This window comes from Arvicola amphibius, chromosome 8 (genome assembly GCF_903992535.2).
Source record: "Arvicola amphibius chromosome 8, mArvAmp1.2, whole genome shotgun sequence".
NCBI lineage: Eukaryota > Metazoa > Chordata > Mammalia > Rodentia > Cricetidae > Arvicola > Arvicola amphibius.
The window spans coordinates 68,427,924-68,447,614 of record NC_052054.1 but is presented as its reverse complement, the minus strand read 5'-3'; the positions used below and the strand labels follow the sequence as shown (position 1 = coordinate 68,447,614).

General features: G+C 37.3%; 1 protein-coding gene across 1 annotated transcript; it reads left to right on the top strand.

Annotated features, from left to right (window-relative positions):
* The first annotated feature begins 12,878 nt into the window (after positions 1 to 12,878).
* Positions 12,879 to 19,691, top strand: LOC119821796 (vomeronasal type-1 receptor 1-like). The gene is made up of 3 exons (XM_038340912.2): positions 12,879 to 13,804; positions 18,233 to 18,384; positions 19,558 to 19,691. Exons 1-3 carry the CDS (start codon positions 12,879 to 12,881, stop codon positions 19,689 to 19,691), a joined length of 1,212 nt encoding a protein of 403 aa, XP_038196840.2.

The window sequence follows — 19,691 nt, the reverse complement described above, 5'->3', positions numbered from 1 at the left end:
AAGAAAGAAAGAAAGAAAGAAAGAAAGAAAGAAAGAAAGAAAGAAAGAGAAAAAATAAAAATGTAGAAGTGAATGAGTCAAAACAGGAAACCATTAGTAGATAAAATTTATGGATCTGGCTGGGCAGTGGTGGCATATACCTTTAATCTCATCACTCAGGAGACAAAAGCAGGCAGATCTGTGAGTTCTAGTCCAGCCTGGTCTACAAGAAATAGTTCCAGGATAGCCAGAGCTACACAGAGAAACCCTGTCTCAAAAACAAATTATGTAGTTTATTAGTTCATTTCAACCTTTTTTCCATGAAGGGAAATCTCTGGATCCTGTCAGATCTTGATCCTGGTTATGAAGAGTAATTCATGGAGAATTAGAGAGAAGAGAGAAAGAAAAGTAAAGGAGAGGAGAGGAGGGCAGAGGAAGGGAGAGGAGGGCAGAGGAGGGGAAAGAAGAGGGGAGGGGAGGGAAGAGCAGGAATAGAGAGAAGTTACAATATAAGTGGAGAAATGATGAAAGAGTGGTAACAGAGAGGTAGATGAAAGGTGGGAGAGAAGTTAATCAATTATAAACCAGTAAACAACTAGAGTTCTGCCAAACAGAACACCATTATAAATAGAGAAATGGGTATCAAGACTATTGATTAAAAGGCTTAAGAGCAGAGGATGCTCAATATAATATTAAAGTGTGTCAGGGTACCATTATATTTTTGCAAATGTTGATCTCTACAGGGGATTCATGATCATATTAAAAGTATTGCTTCCCAAGTCCTAGGGGCAGTAGATATCTTTGGAGGAACGCTATGTAGCATAAAGTGAAATGAGTTTGTTATGTTCAAAATAGAATATATGAACAATCTGTAGTGATAACAATGGTAAGAATTAAAAGAAAATGTAAATCATAATTAGTAGATAATAAGTGTATATTTAATCAAATGAACAAATAGAAGTGAACAATGTGTGGAGGTAAATGGACTGTGAGTTTTCGAAGTTGGGCCTCTCTAGGGTCAGGCATCATGGCTTTTAGAATCTCTAAGAAGAAGAGTAACTCAAATGAACTAAATATTCTTCTCCTAAGGCAATCTAGTTATTAAAGGGAACCTAAGCTTTCTGGCTTTTGTAATCCCAGTGCATCAATTTATTTGTTAGGAAAATAATGTGTTTACTTAAATGTTGGGGATTTTAATATAATGATGTAATTTCCCCTTTTCCATTTCTTCTGCCTAAACTTCGACACAAACCTCTTTGCATACTTTCAAACTTATTTCTTATTTTTCATTAGTTATTGTTACATAATGAGATTGTATGTTCTAATGCTACTTGTAATCCTAAAATTGATCACACTTAGAAGGAGAAAATAACCATTACAATTTCCATGAAATGTCATAATGGGTATTATTTAGGCAATTTATAAATGAATACAAATAAAAGTATTAGCATGTCCTATCCTATAATGTGGTTGAAAAATTAAATATCACCACAGGTTTATGTTTTGAATCTTTGGTCCTCAACTAATAGAAGAAAGTATTAGGATATATAGGAGATACATCTGCCTCAGTTTGAACAGGATAATGTCAGTGTGATTTTGGAATTTGCACCTGTTTCCAAGTCCTCCTCTCCTTACAATTTCCTGTTTTTAAAGACTGATGAAATTCCTCTACCACACAGCCCTGCTGCTCTAATAATGTCTCTATGCATGGTGGGTAAAGGGAATTTCTACCTTCCCCTTAAGGCATGAACCAAATTAATCTCCCATAAATTTATGCTTTCAGGTATTTTTATCACAAGTATAGAAATAAATGAATATATATGCTAAGATGTGGCTCAGTGGTTAAGAGTACTGTTTGCTCTCCCAGACTGTCTGGGTTTGATTCCCAGTAACAAACATTGTGGCTTACAGTTATCTGTAACTCTACTTCCAGGGAATCTGATGCCTTTTCTAGATTATGTGTCACCAGAGACACAAACTTACATGCAGGCAAAACAACCAACACAGAAAAATAAATCAATTAACTTAAAAAGATGAGTAACCAATATATATTTAATATATAAACATTGCTTAGCTGGATAACAGAGTACACTTAAAATATACTAGATATATTCAAAAATAGTTCATTTTGCTTTACATTTAATACATAAATATATAAGTATTAATATTAATATTTAACTTAAATGTTATTTATATTCAGTAGACTCCAAGTAGTCAGTGAATAGAGAAACAGTGGACTATGTTAAATATCTATGTATAGGTTTGGAGAGCAGTATGAATGTCTGCTCAAGAGCAATTGCTGCAGAGGATCAACTTTTCATTTTCAAGACTCACATGTGTCTCTCAACCACCTGCAACTCTAGTTCCAGGGAATCTAATGCCCTTTTCTTGTCTCCATGGGAATTGCATGTACATAGTGCACAGACATACTGTACTTACTTAAATATACACATAAAGTAAAAGTAGATATTTGAAAATAATCCTTTTTCTTTTTTTGAGACAGGGTTTTGCTGTAGCTTTACAGCCTCTATTGAAACTAGCTCTTGTAGCCTAGGCTGACCTCTAACTCACAGAAATTTGCATGCCTCTGCCTCCTGAGTGCTGGATTAAAGTCATGTGCTACTACTACCCGGCCTCAAAAATAATTCTATGCATAATGGGAGAGAAACTGTTCAGGCTAAATCCCAACCCCCACTGATGAGCTATTTGCAGTTGACAGCTGCTGAGGGAAATGGAATCATTCTATCTGGAGTTTGTAGTTACTGATAGGTTTCTCATACTCAGAGGATGATCATGCTCCTACACTCATGCTTGTTTGGGAAGCACTAATTAGATTTAGTGGGTTGTTGGGGCAGCTGGCCCAATCCCTGCATTCAGGGGCGTGGCTGCCCCAGCGGAGTAGCATTCCCCTTAAATAGGATCGGGGCGCCGGAAGGAGCCCGTTTTGGTTCTCCCCTGCGTACCTTCTGCTCCACTGGACCCTTGGATCTGTAAGTTCCCTTATTTTCCCTTGTATTAAAACTGATTTATTATAAAGGACTACCGTGGTTATTTCCCTAAACCCTATAACCGCTGGTACCTTGCCGGTACATCTGGCGCCCAACGTGGGGCAAAACCCCGGGCAGCCAAGCCACCCGAAACCACCCGTATCCCACAGTCTGCTGCGGTCGGCAGATTCCTGCTCAAAATTCACAGGCGGGCGGAGCTGGCTCAACTTTAATTCAGCTGATTGAGCCGGAGAACGCATTTTTTTTTATTATTATTATTCCCACGCCTCCATTCGGAGCAACGCAGTATCCTTTACTGTGCCAGGCCTGCTGCTTTGCTCCGCCCAGGAGCTGTTTGCCCGGCCTCATGGGCCGCTCTGCGCAGCAGGACCAGAAACTGGGGCTCGCTCCAGTGCTCCTCGTGAGTCCCAGTAGCCAGGTACAGACACTGGCCATTGAGAGCCGCGCACGCCCACGCGTGATCCGCCCCCTCGGCTTCCCTCGGCTCCGCGCCCCGCGCCGCTCGCGTGCCCCAACAGTGGGTTATCAAAAAGACTGATAGGAAATAAAGCACGGAAGGAAGATGAGAAGATATTAAGAGGGATGCAAGAAGGGCTGGAATGAGAAAATGTGAGAGACAGAGAGTGAGAGTAAACATAATCCTATTTCACCATATACATTTATGAAGTTTCCAAAACGTAAAAAGAGCAGAATAAGTGACTTGGATAATGATATTGCACATTGTAGATTTAAAAATAATTTAATAAATAAGTTATTTATTTTTTGTGTGGACTTGTTTATGTGTGAACTCTCCTGTGTAATCCTATAGAAATTTGACCAGCAAGTCATTCTTCACTGTCAGAGTCTTGGGAGAGAGGACCAGGAGGACAGAGATAAGGAGAAAAGAGGACAAGGGGGATAAAGTTTGGGGTCAGGAGGTCTTATACAATTTATGTCCTATATCAAATCAGTTCACAAGTTTATTAAGAAGTACAGAATTATATTTAAAGTTTTTTCAAAGAAGAAATGAATACCATGATTGTGTGTGTGTGTGAGAGAGAGAGGAGGGGAGAGGGAGGGAGGAATGGAGGGAGAAGAGATGGAGGGAGAGAGATTATTATAGAATGAGACAAAGTGAATGGGAGTGAGAATGAAGTAGGATATCTCAAGGTGCAACAGAGAAGCATGAGTGGCCCTAAGAATGTTCACCATTATGCTCTATGTTGGGAAGAGTTGGGTTCTCAGGATCAGAAGCTGAAGCCTTTTTAAGATCCTACCGCAGTCCACTACTGGCTCTGCCAAGTATATTTATGGTTATAAACAAGAAACAATGTCCCCATTCTACACATTAAGCACTCAGAGGAAGCCTCAGTCATTAGGGCTCTCCATACCTGTACAAATTTCTAAATATATATATATATATATATATATATATATATATGCAAAAATATCACTGTAGTTAATGTATCACAGAGACTTGATGGATAGTCATGATCATCAACTTGATGGCCTCAAGTCTCACTGTTGAATAGCTGTCATTGCAGCAAGAAAGGCTACAGTAGGAACTGCCAGTCAGGGTCTGCCTGGTACTCCTTCAGTTGCTGGGACTAAAATATTTTCACCACACACCTGAAAAATTGCTAATTCTTAAATTGCCAAACCTATTATAATGAAATTTATAATTGACTCAAATAGAAGAGAGGCATGTGAGATAATAAAGTGTAACCTGAAGAATGTGAAACCTTAAACATTTTTCAATAAAAATAGTATTAGTGTCAAAACAAATTTAGCCAAGAGCTAGAACCTGGCATGCCATGCACATGGTGCTGGATAAATGGTTGGAGGCATGCCATCAGGTTTTGCTTAGTATTAGACTGTGATCAAACCAGAGGAAATAACTCAAGACACGTTTGGTTCTTGCTATCATTGCACAGTATTCATATTCTACCTTCCCTGACATTTTGCCTTCCCAAGATCAAGAGAGAGAGACTTCAAACCACTCATTTTACAAATAGCCATTCAATACAGACTCAGAAGTTGCTGCTTCTATAACTAGATCTTAAATGTAGTGTAACATACCAATTCTTTTAAATTGTACCTATAATTTCATCATTTCTTCTTTCTCTTTCCTCCCTCTACCCCTTTCCATGGACACCCATCAATCTTTCTCAAGTTTATGATCACTCTTTAATTGTTGTTATCACATACATACATACACACATGCTCATTAATATACTTATGTATACATATATGGCCCTAAATGCATAAATACAACCCACTTAGTAATGCATTGTATATACTTCTGTACAGAACAAACTTCTCTATATATTTGGTTCATAATGTATATCAAGAGCATGGCTTATGAAAGACAAAGCTTAGAGATAAATTAACAGATATTTAATTCTCCTAACTTCCATGCAGTTTCAACACAAAATAGAATTATATCCTATTATTTGTTTTTAAAATATGTCACATATTTTCAAATATTCAAAAATGGCTCAAATAGGACAACTTCACAGTATATTTCCCCATATTCGAGCTCTTACAATCTTTATGCCCCTGCTTGAGTGAAGTGATATTTTCTGAGTTATAGATAAAAAAAAACCTCTGATGTAGATGTATCTGTTGTAGTGGGGCTCCCTACAGTCTGTTGATTTCTACATTGTGTATAGTAGGAGTTTTTCTGTGATTTCTCATTTGTGTTAGAGAGGAGTTCCTTAGATAGCAGGTTTGGCTATACTTAAGAATAAGAGTTAGTAAGGGATTATGCTGGTTCAGCAGAGTGGCAACTGTTGAGTAACAAAATGTTTCTTCACACGCTAGAGAGGGATCCCAGGATAGACCAAAGCACAGATGCCACCAAATTCCAACTCTGTGAGTTTCATTTTTTATTGGGGTTACATACAGGATTGTTATTAGGGTTTACATACAGGAGTACAAATGATTCAAAGACAATTGCATCATCAGAGCTTACCCAGCATGGGTGAAAACTCATTTTAAGAGTTATAAACCTGATGTACCCTGCACAGCCATTAGGTGGCCAGCATCTTGTCCATTTCAAGTCACTCAGCTGGTTTAAACCTTGTCCATTCTGCTCTGGTTGCTTTATTTCTTCCTGTTAGCTGTTCTGATTTTGAGAGTCTTTTTTGCAGCTTGGCATTTCTGAGAGGGATTCTCAGTTTTTATAGCTTTCTCTGGAAGGGAAAAGCCAGTTCAATCTGTTCAGGGTCAGGGACTTTATGAAGCTGTTTTGAATTGTTCATCTTTGAACTTGTGGTGTTTTAAATAAAAATGTTCCCTACAGGCTCAAGTACAGTGGCACTATTAGGAGGTGTGTCCCTGCTGGAAGAAGTGTGTCACTAGGGTTGATCTTTGACCTTTCAGATACTCAAGCCAGGCCCAATGTGTCTTTTTCTTCCTGCTGCCTGCTAATCCCAAAGTAGAACTCTCAGCGCCTTCTCAAGCAACATGTCTGGGTGTGGGATGCCATGGAACATGTCATGGTTATAATGAATTAAACCTCTAAACCTGTAAGCCAGTCTAATTTTTTTTCCTTTTTAAGCATTCTTGGGGCCATGGTGTCTCTTCACAGGTATAGAAACCCTAAGATACTGCTTAAAGTCCCCAATGATTGAAGGTTTCAATCACAGAAGAAATTTTTTATATAACATGTGGAATAAATTTTTCATTAAAATTCCATGGCCTCAGTAGCCGAGGTTTGCTGAACATATCTAATAATGCTGCCAAGAAAGATTCAGTGAGTTCATGTCAAATACTCTCTTGTCCAGAATTCAATACTGCTAACACCATTGGAGGGATGGTGGCCTGGCTATGACCCTTGGGTATAGATATGCACTATTAGTGCAAAGAGGAACTCTGGTGGGACATATTCAGCAAACTTACCTTCCCATTTCCCACTGTACAGGCCATCAACATAACTCTTTTGTGAAAGACCCCTAAAGGTCAGATGTTGTATTATGTCTAGAATCCAAAAGGCTGTGGACTTTAGAATGTAAATGCAACCAAGTTGTGACCAATGTCTGTTCTTCCTAACAGAAACCAAATAATAGTGTTGTGAGGCACGAGGAAACAATTCTAGTGAAACAGGTGTTGGAGGACCTGTATCTTTGAGAATTACATTTTCATGCATTCATTCATTCATTCAGAATTCTTTTTTCCTTCTCCTCCTTTTTCTTTGTACTCTTCAAGCAATATTCAAGACAAGATGCACTTAAACACTTACAACTCAAGTAACCACATATTTATCAGTCTCTGTTTCAACAAGGCATCTCTACAGTCCACAGTCCCAAGGTCTTCTACAATTCATTTAACTATACTCCCTTCCCCCAGTATGGGATCCCACGATGTCATAATGACATTATTCTGAAACCATGTGTAACTGTCTCCATGGCAGGCTTTGAAAGCCTCCCCACCACGTGAGTCTTCAATAGTCACCAAGTTCCAGTAGGAACTAAATATGGTATGATACCAGGAAGATGAAGAGAAACACCATGATCTCGAATTAACAAAATTAGCTCAAAGCTCCCAAAACCAGAGCAATTAAAACTCAGGCAGTGCCCTGTGCCTAACTTTTTGTAGCACTCATGAAAACATTCCTGAAATTTTCATGAATTCTTTGGGATTGTTGTTTATTTTGAGATTTTATCTCAGGAAAGCAGTTCTGTATATGAATTATTATTGATTATTGATCATTTTCAGTAGCACTTGGAGACTTGCACAGTGCACAGACTCCTCTGCAGATAATCTCCAGTCCCCAGACAGATGCTGTCAGTTTATTTGTAGGGAAAATGATGATTACCTTCCACTGAGGAGGTGAGATCATTCCATCCAAACCTATATCAGAAGGTTCATTCTAAATATACATACAGCAACCCAGCACACACTGCCTAAATAGTAAGCACTCATAGGTAGGTGTTTAGTGGGAATGATAATAGGATATATTTATTCTGTATTTCTAATATATGTAACTGGTTCAAAGAAATTTACAAAATTTATTTTGTATTATTGACTCAGATCTGAGTGTTTTGGTAGTTGCAGATTTGGAAAACATCTCTCTCTCTCTCTCTCTCTCTTTCTCTCTCTCTCTCTCTTCTCTCTCTCTCTCTCTTCTCTCTCTCTCTGTGTGTGTGTATGTATGTGTGTGTGTGTAATGTGTACTTCTCACACATCTGTTTAAGTTTGAAAATCTCCCTGATAAAATTTCCCTCATCAGCTCCCACTGATGCTCTGAACAACTGTCTGCAGGTCCTTCTTGGATTTTCTATAGACTTGTGATTTCAGACATTGTCTTGCTTACTGTAAACAGAATCACATCCCTGATTGCAAAAAAAAAATCTTTCATAGGCTGTGCATTTCTCTGATAGCTGTTCACATTGATTTGTATAAAAATAACCATCAGGATAGAAAGAAACACAGATATGACACTAATGCCAAAAATATGGAATAGCTAAGTATAAAATATGATACAGTGCCTTTGAGGGATCCTGACGATGGAGAATTATTTACACTGAGTGCTCAAACTCCTTTGCCACCTTGTCCATACCATTCAGTTGAATAGGTTTGAGTTTTCTTTCATGTAAGTGCAGGAAACTATAATCACATATACAAAACTGTAAGCCTGTGTCTCTTTATACTATGGTATTGTTAGTCTTTCTTGTGACATAGAATATAATACTATGGGCAGTGACACACAGAGAAAGGGGGAGGGAAGGAGAGTCAGAGAGACAGATTGGAGTGAGGATAGTTAGAGAGATGCAGAATAGAAAACTTTTAGAAAATTTCTGGTATATTTCTAGCTACTTCTGTCTCTTAACCTCCTCCCCATGTCTACTGATGCATATATTTATTCTACTAGTGAATGGTCCATTGAATGGGAAAATATCAGCATAGAAAGTAAATTTGGGTGGTTTTCCTTGATTGCTGCTGTTTAAATTTTAATGCATCTTCTATCTTTAAATTTATTTGAAGATTTTATTAATGCACTGGTGACTGTCCCCCACTTCTTCCTCCTCCTCATAGTCCTTAAAGATTCTTCAGTATGCAACCCTGATTATCCTGAAATTTGCTCTCTCTATTAGGCTAACTTCAAAATAATATATCTGACATCTTTAGTCTCCTAAGTGCTGTAATTAGTGTCATGTGACACTAGAACCCTTTTGAGTATAAATTTCTCATAGGTTGGTATTGGAGTTGGTAGAGTTCAGAGCTGGGGAAAACTGTTAACGTTTTTTTCTCCACTAGCAGCCTACATAGGAACTATGATGCTATGAGTGTTTACAAGAAAAGAGTACTGACCCAACTTAATTACAGCTTGTTTTTTATATAATGAGCAATGAAGTTGCATCTAAATACCCTGTGTAAACACTGGTGTTACAACAGCAATTACAGTAGATAAACGCTGTTTCTTTTTTTTTCGTGTCTCCAATCGATTTATTAATCAATCAATCAACCAATCAGCTGGCATAGGTTATTGACTACTGTTTGTGATTTATGACTCAGAGCACGCTTTTCTGTCAGACTTAGAGAATTCCCTTCTGTAGGTCATTTATAATCACTTACATGAGTCAAAAGCTCATTTGGGGGGAAATGTGAGGCCCTAGAATGTTAAAAACTGCCAGGAGGAGCCAAAACCTTATGGTTGTATCCTAATAAAAGAAACTCACAGGCTGTGCAGGGTCATTTTTCTTTTCCAGTCTTGCACAAGACCTCAACTCTCTTCGTTCCTAATTCTGGGTTTTGTTAAAAGTTGCTTTTAATAAATGCTGTTTCTTAATATTTGTTTCCTTTTAGTTGATATTACTTTAGAAAAATGCATCATTATTTTTGCTCTGCATTTTCAGTGCTTTATGCTGGTTGTCTTTCTACAAATAGTGGATTCTCAGGAGTTATGGTACAAGTTTTTAAATGTTTTATCTTCATCTTCAATACTTTCCAATTATTCCACTCACACCATTTTTCAGTCTTATCACAGAGTCTTCAAAACTTAAAACACACACACATATACATTACATAATACATGTATTGTGTGTGCAATGCATATATAATTGGTATATATGCATTATGCATTCATATATATATATACATATATATATATATATTGTGTGTGTGTGTGTGTGTGTGTGTGTTTGCATGCACACTTCCGCAGAGGCCAGAGGCTGGTGACCAGGCCTTCCTCCTTTACTCTCCTAATGTTTAGGACAGGATCTCTCACTGAGCCCAGAGCTCTCCTTTTAGGTTAGAAAGGTTGAACTCTAAGTCCATGGGCAGATCCCCATTATGATCAAACCTTTTGAATGGGGTGATGGGGATTGAAACTCAGGTTCCTCTGCCTACACAGCAGGATCATCATTTCGGGAGATACATCCCTAGCCCACAAGTGTTTCTATGAATAAACTGTCAGTTAACAGTTTTGAGACAGACTCTGAAGAAAGCCAGAGTCTGCTCTCAATGTCATCCTTCACACTCAGTTCTTCTTCTCTAGAATGCAAACTTAGCATGGTCACGTTCCTGGATTTCCTCAGCTCATGACAACACAGGAGAGAGGAATCACTTCCACATTTCTATCCTGTCCCTTTGTGATTCCCATTACCCAGTTAATAGTTTTTCTTGCTTATTGAAGGCAACAAGTGTTTTTCAGGGCAAGTGTTGATTCCCTCAGCAGACACCCTGTGACCTGACTTCATCATCCTCTAGAAGGATGAGCTCTAAGTATATTAATTTATCCTGGAAGTTACTTTCAACTTCATAACTATCTGAGGGTGGCAGAAACCTTTGGCCACAAAGCCCCCATCTAACAGCCAGCAACACAGAAACATCCTACCTGCACAGGTGAATGGCTTTCTTTCAGGCACCCAGTCAGCAGAGGATGAGGCAATCTCTAGGAGTCTGGGTCAGTGCAGACTCTGAACTGGCTTCTTATTTTCTATAGATCCTAATTGTCCACAGCATTTTACTTAATGATTACTATTTTTTTGCATCCAAACAGTCTCAGTTATACTTAGTCTGTGCCTTTAACCAGTGGTGAGACCTGGAAAACCTGTAGTGTTTCTGCACTCAGGACACTCATCTGGATAAGTTTCAGTTTTACCACAATGTCATGGTTAGTCATCTTTAACAGAAACAATAGGAAATACATTGATACTTGGGAAACATCAAACTAAAAAAAACATTTTATTATGACTTATGAAGAGAATCTAGTGACCACTGTGCAACACAGTAGTTGACATCCTATGAAGAATGTAGTTTTCTGCCTGTCTCCCAAGAGTTCTCTAGGTTTGATGTGGAGTGACCACGGACCATGACAGAATAGTATTCAGGGACTTGGCAATAAGAATCCTTTTCCTGTTCAAGAATGTACTGAAAATTCTAGAGAATCATGTGTTACTTTGCTGATGCATTCTTGATTCATTCACTGGAACCAGGCAGAAGCCCACAGATGTGACTGTCAAACAGCCATCCTGGCCTTACTTCATAGTTCTCTGAAGCGGAATGCCTTAAACATAGGTTGCTAGGTAGCCCACCAGATTCCATGCTTTCTCTAGTATTCACCTCCAATCTTGCCAATGGAGCACTGCTGTTCTGCACGTGACCTGCTGTACCTGACTATTCATGGTTTTTGAAGATCTGTTTGCTTTTCTTAGACTTTGGTCATCTCTTGTTTTTCCATCAAGCAATTTACCCAGTAAGTCATCTACCCAGTCCCAGAATAGGATAACTAAATGTAGAAACAAACTAAGAGATTTAAAGTAAGAAGAAGGATATTGTACTGTTAATCTGTCACTTCCCTTGCTACAAAATTGGAACAGGGCATGACACTGTATGGCTGTAGGTCCAGCATGTTGGTTTTGAGGCAGGAGGTTAAAAAAAAGGATATTTAGAATATTACAAAAAAAACACAAAAAGACACTCCATAAACTTACAATTGAATTTAAAAATAAATTGTTTTGTTTTCATGACTTTAGTAAAACCTTACTAACACTAATTGTTAGGAACTCTGTTTTAATTTGACCATTGAATTTAAATTCTGATGCAATTTTGGTAATTGTGTATATGCTATAGTGTATAATGTGACACAAATAAGGAAGTACTAAGTAAAATATTTCTATTAATGTGAGGTAAACTATAATAATCCAAACATCAAAACTATAAAATAGATGCTAATATAACCTAAATTGTTTCTTCTTTTATTCTTTATGCCATTGAGTTTTAGTCCTTCACACTTTCATCATAACTGTGAACTCACAAATACATACTTGTAGCTTGGTATGATTTGGGGTCATCATTTTATACTTATTTATATTCATTTTACTCAATAATCAGAAGAAAATCATAACACATTATATTTATTGTTTTCTGTTATCACTTTTATTTAAGGTTTATCTTCTGGGGAACATTAACAGAAGAGATGAATTTTTCATTTATGTTTGTAGCTATGGTGACTTACCTTGTGAAAGAGACCCCTAAAGTTATCACATAAATGTGTCCTACTGTGATTTCTTATTTAATATCCACTTATTCCATAAGTATTTAAAACTCTTTCAAAACTAGAAAATAAGGGGAAGGAGAGGTGATTTGTTATTAGGAGCCCTTTCTGCTGTGAAGAGAACACTGATTTTGTTTTGAGCACCCTTAAAGTAGTACATAACCATATAGGAGATTGTATTTCTTTTAGCATTGGCAGGCCCTGATTACACATGGTGAACAGACGTACATGCGGACAATCACACATACATATAAATAAATATTAAAATATGATTATATAAAATAATGTCTTACATAAACAGGAGAAATATGTCTTAGACTGAGAAGTATAAATTATGGGATTGAAGAAAGTAACTTTTTAATCTTTTTTTCTGTCTCAAGTTAAAATCTGTATGCCCTGATGTGGAAGAGATGAGTCACATCAGCTTCAAAGTGGGGATTATCTTCTTCATCCAGACTGGAGCAGGCATTATGGGGAACTCCTTGCTTCTCTGTCTTTATAGCTTCACTTTGCTCACTGGAAAAAAGAGGAGACCCACAGACCTGATCCTCAACCAACTGGTTTTTGCCAACAACTTAGTTCTGTTCTTCAGAGGCATCCCTCAGACAATGTCAGCTTTTGGTTGGAAGGATTTCCTGGGTGATGCTGAATGTAAAGTTGTTTTATATGTTCACCGAGTAGCCAGAGGGGTTTCTCTTAATACCACATGCCTTCTGAGTGGTTTCCAAGCCACCAAGCTTTGTCCCAGTTTCTGTTGGTGTAAGCATCTTAGTAAGAGATACCCAAGATGTGTTGGTGTCTGCAGCTTCTATTTTTGGATCCTGCAAATCTTAATAAATATCTATGTTCCTATAGCAGTAACTGGCCCAAGAGACAGTCAAAATAAAAGTGAAAACAAGAATTATAGATACTGTTCCTCACCCATACTGAAAAAATACATAATTTTATTAAATGCAATCTTGTACTTTGCCATTGATGCTATATGCTTGATGTTCATGATTCTGTCCAGCAGTTCTATGGTCCTTGTCCTGAAGAGGCACATGCAACAAGTTAAACACATTCACAGCCATACGCTTTCCTTGAGACCTGCCCCAGAAGACAAAGCTACATGTACTATTCTTAGCCTGGTGACCATGTTTGTTTTCTTTTTCTGTCTCTCTTCCATATCAACTCTTTGTCTTGTTCTTATCAGGGACTCAAACCAGAGGCTGATTGATGCTGCTGTATTCCTGGCTGCATGCTTTCCTGCATTCAGCCCCTTTCTGCTCATCAGCAGTGACACCCGTGTCTCTCACATCTTTGATATCTGCAGGAGAAAGAAACTCTTTCTCTCTGGGCAAATATCTATCTTTCTTATGGCTTCTATGGTTGGCCCATTGTTTGATTTAAACTCGTATATTCAATTTTTAAATTTATGATTGTTTTGCCTGCATGTGTGTCTGCACCACCACTGTGCTGGTGACTCAGAAGCAACAAGAGGATGATATATTTAGTCAGGCAAGACTTATAGACTTCTACGAATTGCCATTGTGTAGAGCAGCTACTGCCCTTGATCTATTATTCCAGCGCCATTTTATTTTATGTATATGGTTGGTTTGCTTACTTTTGTGACTGGGAACCACGTGTGTGCTGTGCCTGTTAAGGCCCTAAGAGGGCATCAGATTCCCAGATCTGAAGTTATAGATGGTTGTGTGCTGACATGTGAGTACTAGGAATTAAACCCAGTTCTTCTGGAAGAGTAGTCAGTGTTCAGAGCCACTATACCATCTCTCCAGTTCCTGCTTTAATTTTTAGTGTAGTATATAATGGGAATTATTCTAGAAGTTTATGATAAAATTGTGAGAAGAACTGCTGAAGGTAGAGTTCCATGGTAGAGGACTCTCTGTAATATTCAAGGATCATATAAATCAAATTAAATACATTTAAATTCTGCACTAACTCTAAAGGATCTTGTATTTCCCTAACACATAGACTTTACACACACACATACACACACACACACACATACACACACACACACGGTGTGCATTTCAGAATAAAATACAATTAAAAAATTTAAATCCTATTTGTCTAGAAATGAGTAGGCAGAATATGAATTTTCTTAAAAAACAAACAAGACTTCATGTTTGCTATCTTTATTTATTTTTAATAATAGATTTATTTTTGCTTTAATTTCTGTCCATATTTGTGTATTGGAACATATATGTTGATGTCCACAGAATCTAGAGCCAGTTGTCCTATCCCCCAGATATAGATTTTTCAGGTGTTAGTAAACTTTCTGAATGGTTGCTGGTAATTAAACCTGGGTCCTCTAAAGAAAGCAGTGCTCCTAACAACTGAAATCTCTCTCCAGTTCCTCCTTCTTTTTGAGATAGAGTCATGTGTTGTCAAGGCTGGCCTTGAGCTCATTGTATTTGCAAGGTTAGCCTTGAACTCTTGATCATTTTGCCAACACCTTATAAGTGCAAGAACAGTAGGCAATGATCAGCATACTCTGCTATACAGTATTAATATAATACAATTTTATACATTACACATTATCAGGACTGACAAAGTTTTGAATGAATGTAATGAATCAAGTCATTGAAATTAGAAAGAAAATACAATGTCATTATTTACTTGTTCAAATGAATATATGAAAATATATGAATTTTAAACAAGTTTGAATCCAGAATTTCCCCCAAAGGAAAAAAACTCATACAATAATATAACTATAATTTTTCGCATGGGCATTTAAAAAAACCTTCTTTATGACATAAGCGAGACTATATAAATAATTATATTTGTTTTTTGTGGCACATTTACATACCATTATGATAATATAAAATCACCTTAAATAGAGTAGAACATTGAAAGATAATAAGGAAAATGTATTTTTTCATACTCTGCAGGGCTAACAGACCCTTGAGACCAAGGTATCACTGAGGATGAACACATATAGGCTAAATGCTAAAAAAAAAAAAACACGATGCCAGGACAGATTTGTACACTATGTTCACTACCCATTGGTCACTCTTCTATGCAGGAATCATTCAAACTTTAAAATAATGTAAACTGAATAGAGGGCAGCAAAGAATCTCAGAATTCTACTGTGCCTCTGTCCTCATGAAACAAGAGGAGAGGCTAGAGTTGTGAATGTGCTGGACTCTCTGATTGTGTCTGTGAAATACAATGACCTCCAACATGCTTTCCCAGATCATAAAAATTAAGCTCACTATATGAGATAAAAGTATTATAAGAATGTATATACAGAGACAATACCACTATTACTTTCTATGCTGAAATTTTTATTATTTGATGGACCATTTACTCTAAATGGAAAAAAGAAATTTATTAGGATATATAGGAACCAAGTAGAGACAGCAGTAGCCAATGAACTCTAAGGATTGAATCTTGAGAGAAGTCCACCTGAACATCTTGGAGTTTAACTTAATTACCTGTATGCCAATGGAGAGGAAAACAGTGCTGAAGGACACCCCAGTGCAAACTCTATTAAAATAGAAAACAAGATTACAACTTGTATAATTGCAAAAAACATGTTCATTCCAAGGTTACCAATGTCTGTGGTATACCTTTAGATGATAAAACTGTGAGGTTGACCAGAACCAGTTGACTGAGAAACAGATCTATGGGTCACAAGTGATGTCCAGTGAGCAGAGGGAAGATGTACATAAAGAATAGGGAGGGATTTCCTATGATGCTAATGGCTGTGTTAATGAGGAACGTGATCCCCAAACTCTGTCAGAATAAAAGAAGAAAGCACCAGATTTTAATAAAGTCAGATGAATGAAGAGTAAAGCAAAGAACATTATGTAAACCTGAATTAAGTATTCTTCAATTTTTAATAAATAGTTTATATTATTTTTCTTTGGATATTAATAAAAATTTTTGCTTTTACTTGTGCTTTCAACACAACTCAATGAAAAATCATATTTTAGGCATGCCAATATCTATTGCTAGGATAAAAGAATGAATAGCAGAATGGTCCACAGCTGAAGAAGGGAGAGAAGATAGCTCTCTGACTGATATGCATTGCATTTTAGCCAACATCTTATTTGGCAAGGACAAGATGCAAACTATGGGCACCAAGTGTTTCTTTCTTGCCTTAAAGTTATAACATGTAATTATAAAAAAGGGCTTATGCCAGGCAGTAAAAATATGTTCCACAAAATGGTATGGTGTACATTATAAATAGAATCAAAATTTCATTTAAATCTTGAAAACTTTTAATTACATGAATACAAAAAAAGTCACAAAACCGTTTAATCTTGTCTCACAGTTCTCATGTTTATGGACCTAAAATAACTTTAAAACACAGAGGTGTTCATGAGTTCAAAAAACTCACACTGACATATGAAAACTACAACATTAGAAATTTGTAACACTCTAAAGATCTGTTTGCCAAATTGGTAAATAAATCATTTAGAATCATTCAAGAGAAAAATTTATGAGTATAAATCTTAGTAGTTGAAAGAGTTAATATATGTAAAGTATAATTTTTAAACAAACTTGTATCTCACATTTATCTCCAGTAAGATAGAAAACTTCAAAATCTATATCAAGCATAAAGACAGTTACATGTAGAAATCAATACTCACCTACATAGTGAAAAATATCTAAAACAAAATTGATGTGATGCATATTCAAGGTGTTGCTAAAACTTCTTTATAGATGGAAGTTTCTGTCCTGCCTAGTTCCACAGCCATTCAGTCCCAAAGAAACACACAGAGGCTTATATTAATTATAAACTGTTTGGCCTATTAGCTCAGTATTACTATTAGCTAGCTCTTACAACTTAAATTAACCCACAATTGTTGCCTATTGTTTAGCCATGTGACTTGGTACCTTTTATCAGTAAAGCATTCTTATCTTTCTTCCTCTGCATCTGATGGATGACAAATCTTTACAGTGTACAAGGATACTATCCAACATTTCCCTTTTTCTGTTTTTCAAAACAAGAACTTTGAATATAATCTCCTTTGTTTAGCTTTCTTACTGACCATGATCCATAACAACTTGTAACCAACACTCTAAACAAAGACAAACATCCATAATCCATTTTTTGGGATTGTGTGCATAGTTTTATAGGCAACTTCTTGTTGGTTGGGGATACTGATAATGCTATGGGAACCCAAAGAAAAGTCCTGACTGGAGTATTCTGTGAGGCTGGACCATCTCCGCCAGCAATATTGAGGCTGTTATAGAAGTAGAACTCAAAGGAAACTGTAATAGAGGAGCTCTGAAATGTTGAATCAACTGGGCCATCTGTTTCCATTGGAGATTTTTTTCAGGTGGGCCTTTCTTGATCAATCCTTATTTTTCTTAACCCAGAATGAATCTACAGCCTCTTACTTTCTTTGGAAACAAAAGCAAAAATCTTCTCCAAAGTAACATGTATTTTGACTGAAATTTTTAAGTCAAGACATTTTCAAGATATATAGGCTTGATTAATACAGTATCATTAATAATCAAATGTGCTTTCATTCATGGTACTGTATCCTGTCAGAACCACAGAGCTACATGTTTCTCTATTTGTTCAGATTTTCTTCACCAACCTTAACAAAATGAAATTTGCCCTAAGACAGAAAAAGTGTGAACAGTTGGCCAAGGAGGTTGACAACTGAGTGAAAGCAGCTCATTGTGGCTAGCATCCTTCCAAGACTCTATGGCATTGCCAAATCAGTCATTCCATTTGCTTTACATTGTGATCACAACAGTCATTATATGCATCCTGACTTCTATTACTATGAATCATTCTGAACAGCTTTCAGAGAGTTGCACAGCTCACAAAACATGCTTGCAACCAGGAGGTTGGCCCTGCAGAAGGCACTCCTGGCAGACAATATCAGAGAACACAAGTCTACACAATTGTCACACAGAAAGAACTGATGGTGACCCAGAGCAGCAAGAGAACTGGTTATGTTGAATTTTATACATTTACACACACACACACACACACACACACACACACTTTACAACCACAGTTTCACCTTCCTCTTCTCCTCTCCATTCCTCCCTCAATCCCCCTGTTCCCTCTTGCCCAGTCCACTTTTCCTACATTTCTGTTTATGAAAGGACAGGAGTTGTAGGGATCCTCTTGTTTGTTCCCAGCTGTTCAGCCCCGAAATAACTACACAGAAATTGTATTAATTAAATAACTGCTTGTCCTATTTGCTCTAGCTTCTTATTGGCTAGCTCGTATATCTTAATTTAACCCACTTTTATTAATCTGTGTATTGCCACATGGCTGTTGATTACTGGATAAATTTCTGTCCTGTATCTGTCTCTGGCAGAGCTACATGGTTTCTCCCTGACTCTGCCTACTCTCTTTTCCTCTATCTGCTTGGAACTCCCACTTTGTCCTGTTCTGATAAACCACTGTCTGAAACAGATTTATTCATTAATCAATAAAAGCAACACACAGATAGATTTCCCACATCACCAGACTCCCCTGTGTATCAACAAAACATAGCATACCAAGTTGCAGTATAACTAAGCACTACCCCATGTATTGAGGCTGGGCAAGGGGGCCCAGTATGGGCATTAGGTTCCCTAAAAGCAGTAAAAGATTCAGAGACAGCTCCTGTTCCCACTGTTAAGAGTCCCACAAGAGGATCAAGCTACACAGCTCATAGAATCAGCTAATCTGAATCCAAAGGTGGTCACAGAGACTGAACTGACAACCAGGAGACTGCATGGGTTATGGTGACTTTTAACAGATTAAACAAATGCTTGGAAAGCAAACTTGAACACAACTCCTAACCTCAATTTAAAATATTCGATGTGTTCAGCTATAAAACCTGCATGTCTGGATATAAAAATATAGAATAAACTTTGTAATTTAGTATAAAGGGATCATATAAGGTGTAAAAATTATCAGAGTAAGAAAAACATCACACCACCAGCACCTACAAATATTTTCCTTTGGTGCTTTCTGTCTAGTGGGTGAGTGTATTGCTGTATGCAGAAGTGAAATAGAACCTGAGATAAAGGCTTGGGATCCATGGTCTCATGTCCTCCGTGGGAAGTGATTATCATGTCCCATGTACATTCAGTGACAGCCTTTTTTAAACTGGAAATTATCTGCAGAAGAGTGTGCACACTATGGAAGTTCCAAAGTGCTACTGAGGATGAACAATAATTATGCCATCCAAGAAAGAGTTACCTTCAAAATAAATACTAATCACATGGTACTTTGGGAAAAGATTGAAGGGGCATTTTGA

Excerpts from the sequence above, each read along its gene's own strand:
- LOC119821796 (XM_038340912.2), top strand. The coding sequence starts at position 12,879 with ATGAGTCACATCAGCTTCAAAGTGGGGATTATCTTCTTCATCCAGACT. Across the intron at positions 13,805-18,232 it reads AAGAAACTCTTTCTCTCTGG|CTTTCAGAGAGTTGCACAGC; the intron begins GCAAATATCTAT and ends CATTCTGAACAG. Across the intron at positions 18,385-19,557 it reads CCAGAGCAGCAAGAGAACTG|AAGAGTGTGCACACTATGGA; the intron begins GTTATGTTGAAT and ends AATTATCTGCAG.